Below are 13,525 nucleotides of genomic sequence, written 5' to 3' on the forward strand. Positions count from 1 at the left end.
AGTTCAAACCCTTCTTCTGCCGGAAAAGGGAAGTGAGTTGAGCCTGGTGGACTGTGCTACCCAATTAGAAAACGGAGTTTTTCCGACTGACTGTCCATTGTCATTGCAGGAGGATCCGACCCTAGAGAGACACTTCAAGGGACATAAAGATGCTGTCACATGTGCAGACTTCAATCCAAACTGCAAACAACTGGGTACTTTCTGCAGCCACTACAAACTTTACAAATACACAGATGCTATTCAGGTGTCCTTTGCCAGTATGCAGCTACTTTCCTGTAATCATGCCATGCTTAGTTTTGGCACTTGCTATAACCTGAAAACAGTTAAATTGGTGCACATTTATGTAATAGAGTAATCATGATCATAGAATTTAGTAAAATAATCACGGTTACTCAGATCTTTAGTAACCGTCCAACTTTATATATGCAAGCTAAGTGATTTTCTGAAGTTTTACCTCCAACTGATCTATTAGTGAGATAACCTACCTTTTTCCTAGGATAGTAATCTTGGTTTCTGTGACAGTGATGTATTCTCTTGACACTGTGACGTATAACCAGTGACTATTATGTTAACCTGTCTAATGAAAAAGCTGACTTATCTGAATGCTCTTCTTTCATATGAGACCTAGTTAAAAGTTAACAATAAAACTTAGCTAAATTTATTCACTGTAATATCCTCTTTCAATACCAGTAAATTAATCTACTTTAATTCTCCAGCAGGAAATCCTGAGCACATTTTTCTCCTTTCATCTCTCTTTTGTCTCCCTCTAGCCTCAGGGTCAGTGGATAAGAGCCTGATGATCTGGAATCTGGCTACAAAAGCGAGGGCTTTCCGCTTTGTTGGCCACCAAGATGCCATCACTGGTGTGCAGTTCTCCCCCTTTGGTAACCTGGTGGCTACGTCCTCCAAGGACAGAACAGTCCGACTGTGGACACCTTCCATGTAGGTTCAAGACACTTCTTTAATCAGGACACTCTTGTTTGCTGAGTAAAATAAATGGACTCTAAGATGAAATGTAAAACAAATGATCTAGTGCACAGTTTGGTGCAATATATCAGAAACTTAACTGTAAAACTGGCTAGAGAGTCACACACACACCATACAGACTGAGGCTGTGTGGCATGTGATAATAGGAGAGGCTGGGTTATGAGTTGTATTATGTGCCTGTGTACTATAGGAAAGGAGAGTCAACAGTGTTTAAAGCCCACACGGCCGCTGTACGCAGTGTTGGTTTCTCCCACGATGGCCAGAGACTGGTGACAGCGTCTGACGACAAGTCTGTCAAAGTGTGGAGTGTTCACCGGCAGTGCTTCGTCTACTCTCTCAACCAGCACACCAACTGGGTGCGCTGTGCCAGGTACCACCACATCCTCAGTAACTTCTTGTCCTGTAGCGTGTTTGTGTGCGAGACATAGATTTACAACTTAGCCACATTTGGCACACTGCCCGTTTTTAGTCCTGAAAACGTTTTGAATCAGACACTATGTTAAACATCTGATGGAGACCAATAGATCAAATTCAGTGGTCAAGATTTGCTGCAATGTGTACGTGTAAGTGCATGTAACTGTATGAGCAGGGAATTGCTGGAAAAGTTATTTTCTCCTTACCTGGTATAACTAGCATGTTTTGTCTTTTCCTTATGGCAGGTTTTCTCCAGATGGGCGGCTAATAGTTTCCTGCGGAGACGACCGTGCCGTCCGGCTATGGGACACATCCACCAAACACTGCATTAACTGTTTCACTGACTATGAAGGGTAAGTCCTAAACAACCTGGCTAAGGGAGGTGGAGAATGGAGATTCTGATTTCAGACGAAAGGCCAAAAAAAAATCAGAGTTTTTAAGAAAGACTTTACAAAATTGATGTAAAAACTAAATCAATATAGTATAGTCATTGCTTTGTTTCTCCCATCATTGGTTTTGCTGTTTATTATTTACTTACCAGACTGTTCAACTGCTGCAGGTCACTGACTCCATGTAGTGATTTTTGTTATTCCAGACCAGCAACGTTTGTTGATTTCAACTCAAGCGGCACCTGTATTGCATCCTCAGGAGCTGACAGTTCATTGAAAATCTGGGATCTACGGACCAACAAGCTGATTCAGCATTATCAAGGTATGTCAAAATATCAGACATATATATATATATATATATATATATATATATATATATATATATATATATATATATATATATATATATATATATATATATATATATATATATATATATTATCTTACCCATTATTCAGTAGGGTACTAAAGCTTACATAATGTTATTACTTTATTATTCCTGTCTTACTTTGAATTGCTGTTAATGTGCTTTGTGTGTGTGGCTTATTTTTGTAACCTTTGGAGCAGTCCACAGTGCAGGAATCAACAGTTTTTCCTTCCACCCATCCAACAACTACCTGATCAGTGGCTCCAGTGATAGCACTGTTAAGATCCTAGACCTGCTGGAGGGGCGCCTCATCTACACCCTCCGTGGACATAAAGTAATGCTATAGCACAGCTCAGTTCACCAACAGATATCAAACACCATCAGACAGTATAGGCAGTCTGAGCAGCAGTATTCCATCCACTTCCTCTATTTCTCAGTATTAATCCTTGATGGTGTTTTTCATGGTAAGTTTTCTTATTTGCTAACATTGTTTACTTTGTTTTTCAGGGCGCTGTATTCACTGTAGCCTTTTCCAGGGCTGGAGATCTCTTTGCTTCGGGGGGAGCTGATGGGCAGGTGGGTGTTTCATGATACATAATGACCCTGTGTTCCATATACTCTCAATAGCACGTAACTTCAAAGTATTATTTTACTTTCTATAGTAAACAATCTGAGTAACTTGTCGTGCTGATCTCTTGATCCTCTAGGTGCTGATGTGGCGGACAAACTTTGACACCAAATCCTACCAGGACATCCTGCAACAACACAGCTGGAGGTCCACCCCCGATCCACCACCCCACCTGACTGATATCCACCCCAGAGGACCCCACCTTCATCACCCACAGCCCACAGCCATTCAGGTCAGTTCTATTTTACCTAATTTTATATGCAAATTATGTATAGTAAGTTAGGCTGTGTAGAGTTCTGTTTAGAATGATTAGGTACTAGTTACACTTTTCTAAAATGAGTAATATACAAGCTTAATTGGTGTATTTTTACAAGCCACATCACCGTCAACATCGTCTATCATACAAGCAAACAAAAAATAATGTCATGAAATCAGCATGACAAAAAAATCAGTTTTCACCACATTAGGTACTGAACATCATGTATTCAGAGGGCCAGATAGTAGTTCCCTGGCTTACAAACCATTAGACTCGTTTTATTATAGTAACCAGTGCTCAAGCATTTAAACCATTCACATTCCTTTCACGCACAGACAAGTGATATCTAGTGAAACAACCTCCATAGTTGACATCCCACACATAACATCTCTGTGTTCAGTAAATTATTCAGGTGAGAAATCAAGGGATATGTTGTAAAGCAGGGGTCGTCAAATAAGTCTGGCATCGGGCCAAATGTTTTTAAAGCCGTTACATGGCGGGCCATAACATAGTCAAATTGTTTCAAAACCTTAAATGCCTATGTGCACGTCTAGCTTAGTCGGTAGGAGCGGGACTCCTGTTGGGAAGGTTGTATGATCGATCCCAACATACAGCGGATGTTTTTTTTTTTTTCTCCCTTGTTAAACAGATAGTAAGGACATTTTTGCACATGCTCACAATAAAGCATGTGCTGCAGCGTGTGCGTCCCTGCGTTTGATATGCATTCATTAACAAAAGGACTCTTATTTTCATTTCTCTGAGGAAATTCAGGGGAATCCAATCGCACATTTACTGACTGCTTTTTCAGAGGTGTGTCATGCAAGCCAGAAACTCTTTTGAATGTCCTACAGAACTTTTCAAAGTAAAAGCTCTCAATAAACTCAACATGAAGCATTGCTGCAATAAACGCTTGCTTTTATTTAGTAGGCACAATCAGTTAAGAGGAAGTGAATATGTGAGTAGCTGTTATGACTGAGATCTGTTTTAACACCAGCCGCTATCAATTTATTTAATTTAAATTTTTCTGCTATCAAAGCAATCTGTCCTCGGGCCAGATATTATGGCTGGCGGGCTGGTTCTGGGGCGCTGGCCGCCTATTGCTGACCACTGTTGTAAAGGTTAAAAGTGGAGCAGCTACAACTCAGGACATACCACCCTTTGTTTGAACCCATTTTTCAAGTGAGCAAAACTATTGGAACATGTGACTGACAGATGGTTCTTGTTGCCCAGGTGTTGCCTTTTAGGTCGATTGTCCAAACATTAAATAGCTCTGCGTGACTAGTCCAAGTTTTCATCCTTGGTTCAAACCTATAAAGACTGCATTTCCTGTTAAAGAGGAGAAACCAACATGAAGACCAGAGAGCTGTCTAGGGGAGAAAAGCAAGCCATTTGTCAAGCTGAGCAAAGAAGGAAAATCGACCAGAGCCATTGGACAAACATTGGGCAGAGCAAGCACAACAATTTGGAATGGTCTGAAAAAGAAAGAAACTACTGGTGTACTGAGCAACAGACGTCCAACAGGTCGGCCAAGGAAAACTACAGTAGTTGATGACAGAAATATATCGTGAGAGCTGTGAAGAAAATGCCCAAAACATCAGTAAGTGACATAACCAGCAACCTCCACAGTGCAGGGTGAAGGTATCACAATCAACTGCTGGAAGAAGACTCAGAGAGCAGAAATATAGAGGCCACACCACAAGATGCAAACCACTCATCAGCAGGAAGATTAGGAAGTACAGAGATGAGCCGCAAAAGTTCTGCAACACAATCTTATGGACTGATGAGACCAAGATCAATCTCTACCAAAGTGTGGAGAAAGAAAGGAAGTGCTTATGATCCGAAGCATACAAGCTCATCTATGAAGCATGCTGGAGGTGATGTCATGGCTCGGGCGTGCATGGCTGCTTCTGGAACAGGCTCATTAATATTTATTGATGATGTAACTGATGATGGTCGCAGCAGAATGAATTCAGAAGTGGACAGAAACATTTTGTCTGCCAATTTACGGAGAAATGCATTGAAACTAATGTGGAGGAATTTTATCATGCAGCAGGACAATGAGCCAAAGCACACTGCCAACAAAACAAAGGACTTCATCAGGGGAAAAAGTGGAAGGTTTCAGACTGGCCAAGTCAGCCACCTGGCCTCAACCCAGTAGAGCTGCATTTCACTTCCTTAAGAGGAGACTGAAGGGAGAAACACCCCGAAACAAACAAGAACTGAAAGAAGCTACGGTAAAAGCCTGGAATAGCATCACAAATGAAGAATTCATTTGAAACCGTTTGATGTCGATGGGTCGCAGGCTTGAGGCAGTTATTACAAGCAAGGGTTATACCACCAAATATTAAATGTTATTTACTTTAAGATTAGTTGTTCCTCTACTTTTGCTCATCAAAGAATGCTGTTGTCTGATACAAACGGTGATATTCCTAAGTTGTTTATCACATCTACATGTGAATACCAGGAAATAAAAGCTGAAATTCTGAACTCTTGTCTCATACTCATATAATTTGATCTTGAACCCAAATGTCTTCAGTCAACAACAGAAACAGGGGACTGTATGTATTACTTTTCTTTGTCTCCACAGATCAGTCCAACAGTGGCAGACACTCAGTCCACTAATCCACATGTCATAGAGTTGGGCCAAGCTGTTCACAGCACCACAGTAAGTAAATTCACAGACACAAGAAAGCAAGCTGCATCCTAAATCACACTTAGTATGTTTACATACACTTAGTGTATGCATGTGTAAGCATATTACTTAATTAAAAAAATACTCAAAATTTCTTGATTTAAAAAGACTCAATGGCAAAAGGAGGTCTTGAGGTAGCAAATGGTTGGTGGTGCAAAGACAGATAACTTGGAGACCATACAACAATGATGGTACACAACGATCTGCAGGACTGTTTACAGGTACAGTTACATATCACAGTCAAAAGGCGGAAGGACACACATTGAGACTTACTCAGAATTCACATGAAAATTGAAAGATTAACTAAGTTTAAGCACCACAGAATATGGCTACAATTAATGATTATTTTCATTATCTATTAATCTTATTTTCTCTATTAATCAATTAGTTGATAGGTCCAGAAAATTGTGAAAAATGGTTGATCAGTGTTTCCCAAAGCCCAAGGTGACGCCCTCATTTCTTCTTTTATTCTTTTAAAAAAAGGACCTGAAGTGAATAATCGATTATCAAAATAGGTGACAAATAATGTAATAGTTGACAGCTAATCGAATAATCGTTGCAGCTGTACATTGACTCCAACCAATCACTGCCCTCAGAAGCAGCTGTCCTGTCGCAACTCGTGAGATTGAGAGGACAGTGAACGGCCTCCACAAAGGTTTTCAAGTAGGGTTCATGGTTCCATGTGAAGTATACAGGATGAAACAGCAGTATTTTTATTTATTGTCTTATATATTCTATTGATCTGGGGGCCTTGATCCATTGTTATAGGTAAGGTCAATATGTTATTTAACAGTAAGCAATTTGTGCAAACGGCAAAAAATAGAAAAAAAGGCTTGGAATGTTAAATATCCCGCTGCTACTCACCATGTTAAATAAATACATCGCAGCTTTTTACAGGCTGGAATGAAAAGTTTGTGCCTGTTGTTTATGGGACACATCTTCAGATTCAAGGTTGTGTCTATTTGGGGTGTTCCCTTGACCACCAGGTGGCAGTGCAGACCAGTCTGTAGTTTTGCCATCCTGCTGCAGCACTGACAACTGCCTCAAAGGACAACAACAATCCATTCACTGGTCAGAGATGTGGCCAGCAGAAAGCAACACTCTGCTGTCTGTCAGTGCTCTTTAATTCGTGTTTATCCTTTAAAAAAAAGCTTTTTTTTTTCAGCATCACAACACACTGGTACTCTAATCATGCTAAGGTTGGGACGCTACTTTCACAATACTTGGGTTGCTGATTTGATATGCGTAGTGGTTCTTATTCTGCAAGTATTGCGAATCCATGTTACGATTTATTGCGATGTTTGTTTGCTTTTTTCATATTAGACCATGGGAAAAAGTTGAATCATAGGATCTAGACACTGGATATCATGAGTCATTATTCCAAAAGCAATGCGCATATTTCACATGTGAAATTAACATCCATCACATATGAAATTAAACTCAAAAACTGTTCTTTAAGGACTTGATTGCATATAATGCGGTAAATAAATCGTACAGTAAAATGTTAATGTTATGTGTTAGCATGGGGCTAACTGACTAAGTGCTAGTGAGTTATAGAAAAATCTAGTAAAGTAAATTGACTGCCCCCTAATTCTGCACATTCACAATTACAATTACAATTCTGTGTTTACATTTTGGATTTAGTTATCGTAAAATGTGAATGTAGCATAAATTAAGGTTTCCCTATCTTGAAAGCTGCATTACAGTTCAGTAAGAGTGAAATTAACGAGTCAAGTTTAAATGTCCCTATTAGACATTTGCCCTTGTGTAATCCTTGTATATCTATTTTCACTTTAAAATGTATTTTTCTTGACCTATCTAAGTTTTAATTTAGTCAATATTGCCAAATGTAACTACAGCTGAGCAAAAGGTGAAAATATTACCCTTTTCCATTACAAGCCTATTTCTCCAGCTTTTTCATGTGCCCTTTTGTGTGTTTTTTGACTCAACAACCTTTGTTTGTAGCTGAGCTTGGACCATCTGGGGTGGCAGGGTAGTGGCCTTGAACTTGAGTTCACAATATGTTGCAAGGTAAAATCCTGGATGTGAATTACTGCTATCCGCTTAGCCCACAAATGCCAATCCTGGATAAACTGGTAGAAACATGAGATTGATGTACGTGGGTCTTAATGTTTTAATGAGTATTAGGACAACAACATGCTTTCTCAGAAGTGAGGATGGTTTAGCTGCGTGGTGAATTATTTAATCACAGCTGTGTTAAAGACAATAGAGACCTAAATCATGAGTTTGCTCATGGTTGCTGTAAACTACACCAGAGTCTGATGTGTATTTCGCTGGTGTGGTCCCTGACTAGGAGTACAGCAGCTGTCTCTCTTTACACAGCATCCCAGAGAAGTTAAGGTAATAATTACTGCCCCCTACTGTTGTAAAAAAGAATCGCAGGGCATCAAATGCGTTTGGGTTCACAAAATCATTCAAAGTAATATATTTCGCCCAAAACCTCAGTATGCAACTAAATATATACTTTTCTTTGTTCGTGTATATTCATAAGCAGATGAATGTGAGTTTGGGCATTTTTATATTTTTTATATGGATAGAATTTGATAAATGTTCATATAATTTTCCTTTTAGGGCTGTGACTTTATCCAAACTCGAAAACTAAAATACAAGTCGTGTAAAGGTCTTTTTTTATTTATTTTTTATTGGATTTTTAACACTCACACAAACATTGAATTAAGCAAAAACATAACTCCAATTCACAAATAAGAAGAGAAAATAAACAATAAACAACAAAACAAACATCAACAATAGCTAAAGCAACAACCTAGACAAATACCTCAAGTACAAAAAAAAGACACCCAGTCAGACTCCCCGCAACACAGCATTTGCCAGGCCAGGCTTCAGAGACTTAAAAGGTCTTTTGAGTTCTTTGCACAGTTGAGCTATGGAAAGATGTTTCTATATACTGTTTTTATTGAACGGGTATTGCTGTGCTCTTAAAAAACCACAACTGCAAATAGTTGCTTTTAATGATTTACTTATTCCCTAAAAGTTTTTGAAAAATGTAGTCTACATTAATTATTGCTCGTAATTCAGCAGTAGTAATTTTTTTTCTTTAGCGTGCTGCCTTAGCTCTCTTAGTGTCTCCTTTCCTGCCGTTGCCTGCTGTGTGGGAGGAAAGCTATGAATGGACCAAGCCAGTTGGAAGTCATTTACAGTCAGGATGGCCAAATCAGATAAGTGGTTTTGGTTCAGACTCCAGTAAACACATAACTGCAGCCATTCATGTCTTGAAATGTTCTGATGATGACATGGAACTGTGTAGATGAATGGGCAGAGGAAGGGACAAGTTTTAGCCTGCACAGAATATCAGATCATTTCTGGTAAATTGTCATATGTAGGAGAGTCATTAAAGGGGCCGTTTATAGTAAATATACACAAAATATATATTTCAATATATGTGTCGCTACAATTTAGTGGTGATTGATGTAACGCATTAGTAATTGAATGTATAATACTAGATAGAATTAATTAAAGCTTTTACATTCGCATGAAAATGTAATATCAGTCTAAAAAGCAAATGTAAATGTGTCTGGTAGCTCTCTTTTAGGTAAAGTTGTCGGCCGTGACATTTTTGTTTATATGTGCAGTCTCAACTTACTAACAAGGACAATGTTGTTGACACTATTTAACCTAAGCCTGCTGTGTACTCAACAGCAGGGTCTCCCTTAGATTTGGCTCTTTCTCTCCTTTTGTTCTCTCCGCATCTTCCTCCTCCGTTTCTCATCTTCCTTCTCTTTCCCTGTGTTGCTGAAGGAGCTTGTCTTTGCTCCCTCTATGAATCGCCTGAGCGTGCCTGAATGGAAAGGCTTGTGAGAGATCAGAGAGAGAGATGGGTAGGAATAGAGATCAGAGAGATGAGGAGAGAGCAGGAATCCACGTGCCGGTGCCCTGGCCCCAAGGGGCCCCAACCAGGGAGCAGCAGCCGCAGCTCTAATAATAGACTAGCTGGAGTTCTGCCTGCCTGTTTAACTCACTTACTAACTCACTGCACCCTGGTGTCACGCACATTTAATACATATACATCACTTTTATCCTTGCCACAAATAGCAAGATGAATCCTTACTTGCATTCCTACTGTTAGTGCATCAGCTAAATGTGTCAAAATATAACTTAAACAAACGCACACGTGCGCCTGCATCCATTTGTGCCTCCTGCAGCTTGCAGAAGCCTCTGTGCTTGTATATGTATATGAGTACAGTTATGTCAGTGGTCATGTGAGTGATTGAGCCTGCATGTGTGTTTATGTAGTGTACATGTGTCAGCAGATATGCAAATCTGCCAAATTATGTGTATGAGTGTGTATTTGGGGTCTGTGTGTGTACGTGAGTATTGGAGTGTGCATGTGTGTGAGAGTCATTTCTGTTGAGATCTGTTCAGAGCAGGGAGCCCCCAGTGCTACTCCTCCTGTCAGCTCCGATTTTCATCACTGAGGAACTCTCTCCTCTGGTCATTTCCTAGTCCTTTCCTGCTCCTTCCACTGTTGATGTCCTCAGAGTGCTTTCCCTTCCGCCCTGCGTCCGTGTTTCTCCCTCATCGCCCTAATGGGTCCAAGCGTAGGCGGAAACAGAGAGGGAAGGGACGGGAGATGCAAATGGCCTGTGGTGGGTACATGGGTGGCTTGATGGGGAGGTTCCTGCTGCCATTGGTGACCTTCATGTTTAGCTTAGGGCCATCTCTTCTCATCACTTATGCATTATTTTTCTTTTGACTTCAATCGCAATAAACTTGTGTTTTAATGTGTTTAAATGTCCTCATATGGCTGTCATATTTTCTTTGAGATGTGGATTGATGACAACCCTGTCCACATACTTGTGTGTACTTTTAGTCTGGGCTGTTTTCCTGGTGTGGTCCAGGCCTCTTACTCCCAATGAAGGGAAATCTTAAGGCTACAGCACACAATGATAGATGCAGCTGCATTCAGGTCAAAATCTGGTAGACTAAGAGTAAGAGCAGAGGCTGTTATAGCAGCATATAGTTTAAGAATGTTTACAATCACATTGGTATAATGTTCAAGGAGTCCATATTTTGACCATGAAGTGTAAGTTGTTTACCAAGAGAGTGGAAAGCATTTTTTCCTTTATTTTTAATAAATAAAATTTTAATTTTTTACCAAACATCTTGATAAAATCAGCTAATAATATTTATAACTAAACTAGCCTTTGAGCGGCAGTCTGTAGCTAGCTAACGTTAACTAGTATAGATGAAAAGGCAGCAAAACATCCTTTCATTTGTTATTCACATTTCTGATGGTTTCTTTATTGATGTGTTTACAAAAACACTACAAAGCTCGCTTGTTAAACTTGGCCAGCTAGTGCTGCATCCACAATGCCTGCAGAGTATTAAAGGTGCCGCAGAATGGAAACTGTATTTTCCTTGACATAGCTGAATAAAGAGTTCAGTACATGTAACTGACAAACCGTGAGCCACAATCTCTATTGTTTTCCTCATTCATATGTAAATCTCACGCAGCCAAAATATCCCTGAAAAATGGCGAATGCCAACAAGCGCTAGATGTTACATAACATCTGGGATATTTATGCCCCCAAAGTTACACTGACCAGTCAACGTTCCAGACTTGGTGGTCATAGGAGCTGATGGAGCTACGGCTGTATGTTGTACAGTGTGTCTCACAGAAAGTGCTTTTATGGTTATGAAGGAAATATTTTCTGGTTTTCCCTCTGATGTCGTCTGACTGCTCAGCCTCAACTCTGTGATTTATGAAGCTTCCTGATGGACAGATAGCTTTACTTGTTGCTAATGCTACAGGTTGTTAACTGCTAGCTGTTGCTAACAGTAGCTGTTGTCAGCTGGCTCTGAACCAGCGGTCCAAAGCATCTGTAGTAATGTTAGTATACACACTCTTGGAGCACCAAGCTTCCACTCCGTGCAGAATCAGCAACAGGACTGCTAGCTGCACAGCTAACTGAGTAGCTAACTAAGTAGCAGTTGCTGATAGCAGTAGTTAGTTGCTAAAGTAACTAGTAACATACAAACTCCAAAAATTTGCAGCTGTATCATACAAATAAATAGTTAAAAAATCATACATTGTGATTTCTGGATTTTTTTTTTTTAGATTATGTCTCTCACAGTGGACATGCACCTACGATGACAATTTCAGACCCCTCCATGATTTCTAAGTGGGAGGACTTGCAAAATAGCAGGGTGTTCAAATACTTATTTTCCTCACTGTATGAGACCTGTAGGGTGTTCTCATGTTGTTGAACTAGTGAAGTTGTCTGTAGTTGTGTAAAGGTGCGCACTTAACAACACAATTCTGCACGTTTTTTTTACTTGCATGTTTATATGGATTATGATTTTATTATTATTTTTTAATATATTTTTATTTGGACATGGAGGTGATGTCGGTAATGACATGATGACATTAATGTGGCAAAACTGTGACTGTTTGCTCCTGGCATCCCCATTGAAATCAGGACAGCAGAAACTCAACACATTTAAATTTTTAAAATAAAACAAACAAAACAAATGTCTCTAAATGTAGCACTTGAAGCAGCTAATGAAGCTGATGAAGTTGATGTACTTGCGTAATTCTTGCACTTATTCTAGGTCACCTTTGATAAAAATGTCCTCTAAATAAATCTAATGTAACATCAGCTGTGGCTTTGTGCCCTTCTTCCATTTCTCTCTCTCTGCATTGACCATTAAGCTTTGCAGTGAGCTAGCAGCACTCGCAGAGTTCAGTGCTTCTGAATGAAGTGTTAACAGCAAACACTACGTCATTATAAAGCAGACACAGGCCCAGGGTGGTGCCCTCACACTACACTGACATTACAGAGCTTTCATAGACACACCAGTAGCCATAAAGTGTCATATATCATCCAAGCCAACAGCCATAGCTGCTGTCTGTGTGTTCTTGGTCACTGAACCCTTTCATACACTTCTTGGAATCCTGGATCACATCAGTCTGCAAACATAAATATCACATTTTTTATTTTTTATCGTGGCAACATTGAGTCATCTTTCTGATACAAGTTCCATTCATGTCTCTGGCAGTGGCCCAAATTCGAATTCAGGGAGCCCCAGAGGTTATTGAGGGGCCTCTAGATTGCATGATGAGGTTTGTTTTAATGAAAGGACTCCCTGAGCACTAGATGCTAGCTAAATAGTTTTCTACTTGCCTGTGGCTAGCTACTTCTCCTAAATGTCACTAAATGTATGGGGTATATGGAAGTTCTAATGAGACTGAATTACATCAATATAATTCAACTGATGGTTATTTGTGGAAGTCATTCTTGTCTTCAGTGTAGTAGTTAGTAGAACTGGAAAACCTTTTAAATTGTTCTTTTTAAATGTTGTGGTGTACCACCACTCTCTGCTTTGGTGCTGCATTCAGCACTGTGCCTTTTAATACAAATGTTTTATTCCTTTTTTAGCCTTCTTGGTTACATAAACTCTCATTTGTCTTAATAATTTGCACTGGGTTAACAATTGTTGTAGTAGTAGTAGTAGTAGTAGTATAGTAATAGTTTGTTGGGCACTTATTTAAAATCTTTCTTAGTGGCAATGTCATTTTACACCTTTTGTTGAATTTTGTCACTGTCTCAAAATGTAGACAGTCTGTCTTCTAGTTGAGTGGCAGCAGAGAGTAGGCTATGACAAAGAGAGTGTCAAACCCATTGTACTGAACAGATATCAAGTCAGCTGTGAAACACATGAAGAATTGCAAGCCTGAAATGAGGCTAAGGAAGACAGCAGTGTTTAATGCGTTTTTGCAGTGCATGGTTCTTGTCTTTATAAGGACTGAAAT

At 39.6% G+C, this 13,525-nt stretch overlaps 1 protein-coding gene across 2 annotated transcripts in view; it reads left to right on the plus strand.

Annotated features, from left to right (window-relative positions):
- The window catches only part of poc1b (POC1 centriolar protein B), an 84,879-nt gene that overhangs the window by 976 nt on the left and 70,378 nt on the right, over positions 1 to 13,525 (plus strand). The window contains exons 2-11 of one of the 2 annotated variants that reach the window (XM_038706185.1): positions 110 to 194; positions 771 to 942; positions 1,178 to 1,357; positions 1,647 to 1,754; positions 1,997 to 2,112; positions 2,358 to 2,491; positions 2,665 to 2,733; positions 2,865 to 3,017; positions 5,629 to 5,706; positions 10,216 to 10,314. In XM_038706185.1, coding sequence (XP_038562113.1) covers positions 110 to 194; positions 771 to 942; positions 1,178 to 1,357; positions 1,647 to 1,754; positions 1,997 to 2,112; positions 2,358 to 2,491; positions 2,665 to 2,733; positions 2,865 to 3,017; positions 5,629 to 5,706; positions 10,216 to 10,299 — 1,179 coding nt within the window. In that variant the 3' untranslated portion in view covers positions 10,300 to 10,314. Of the gene's footprint in view, positions 1 to 109; positions 195 to 770; positions 943 to 1,177; positions 1,358 to 1,646; positions 1,755 to 1,996; positions 2,113 to 2,357; positions 2,492 to 2,664; positions 2,734 to 2,864; positions 3,018 to 5,628; positions 5,707 to 10,215; positions 10,315 to 13,525 lie in introns of those variants that run through there. The other variant, XM_038706184.1, reaches the window with a different exon arrangement.

The sequence above is a fragment of the Micropterus salmoides genome, unplaced genomic scaffold, assembly GCF_014851395.1.
Source record: "Micropterus salmoides isolate LMB-PRFRI ecotype aquatic unplaced genomic scaffold, ASM1485139v1 Ms_hic_scaffold_8, whole genome shotgun sequence".
Classification (NCBI taxonomy): Eukaryota; Metazoa; Chordata; class Actinopteri; order Centrarchiformes; family Centrarchidae; genus Micropterus; species Micropterus salmoides.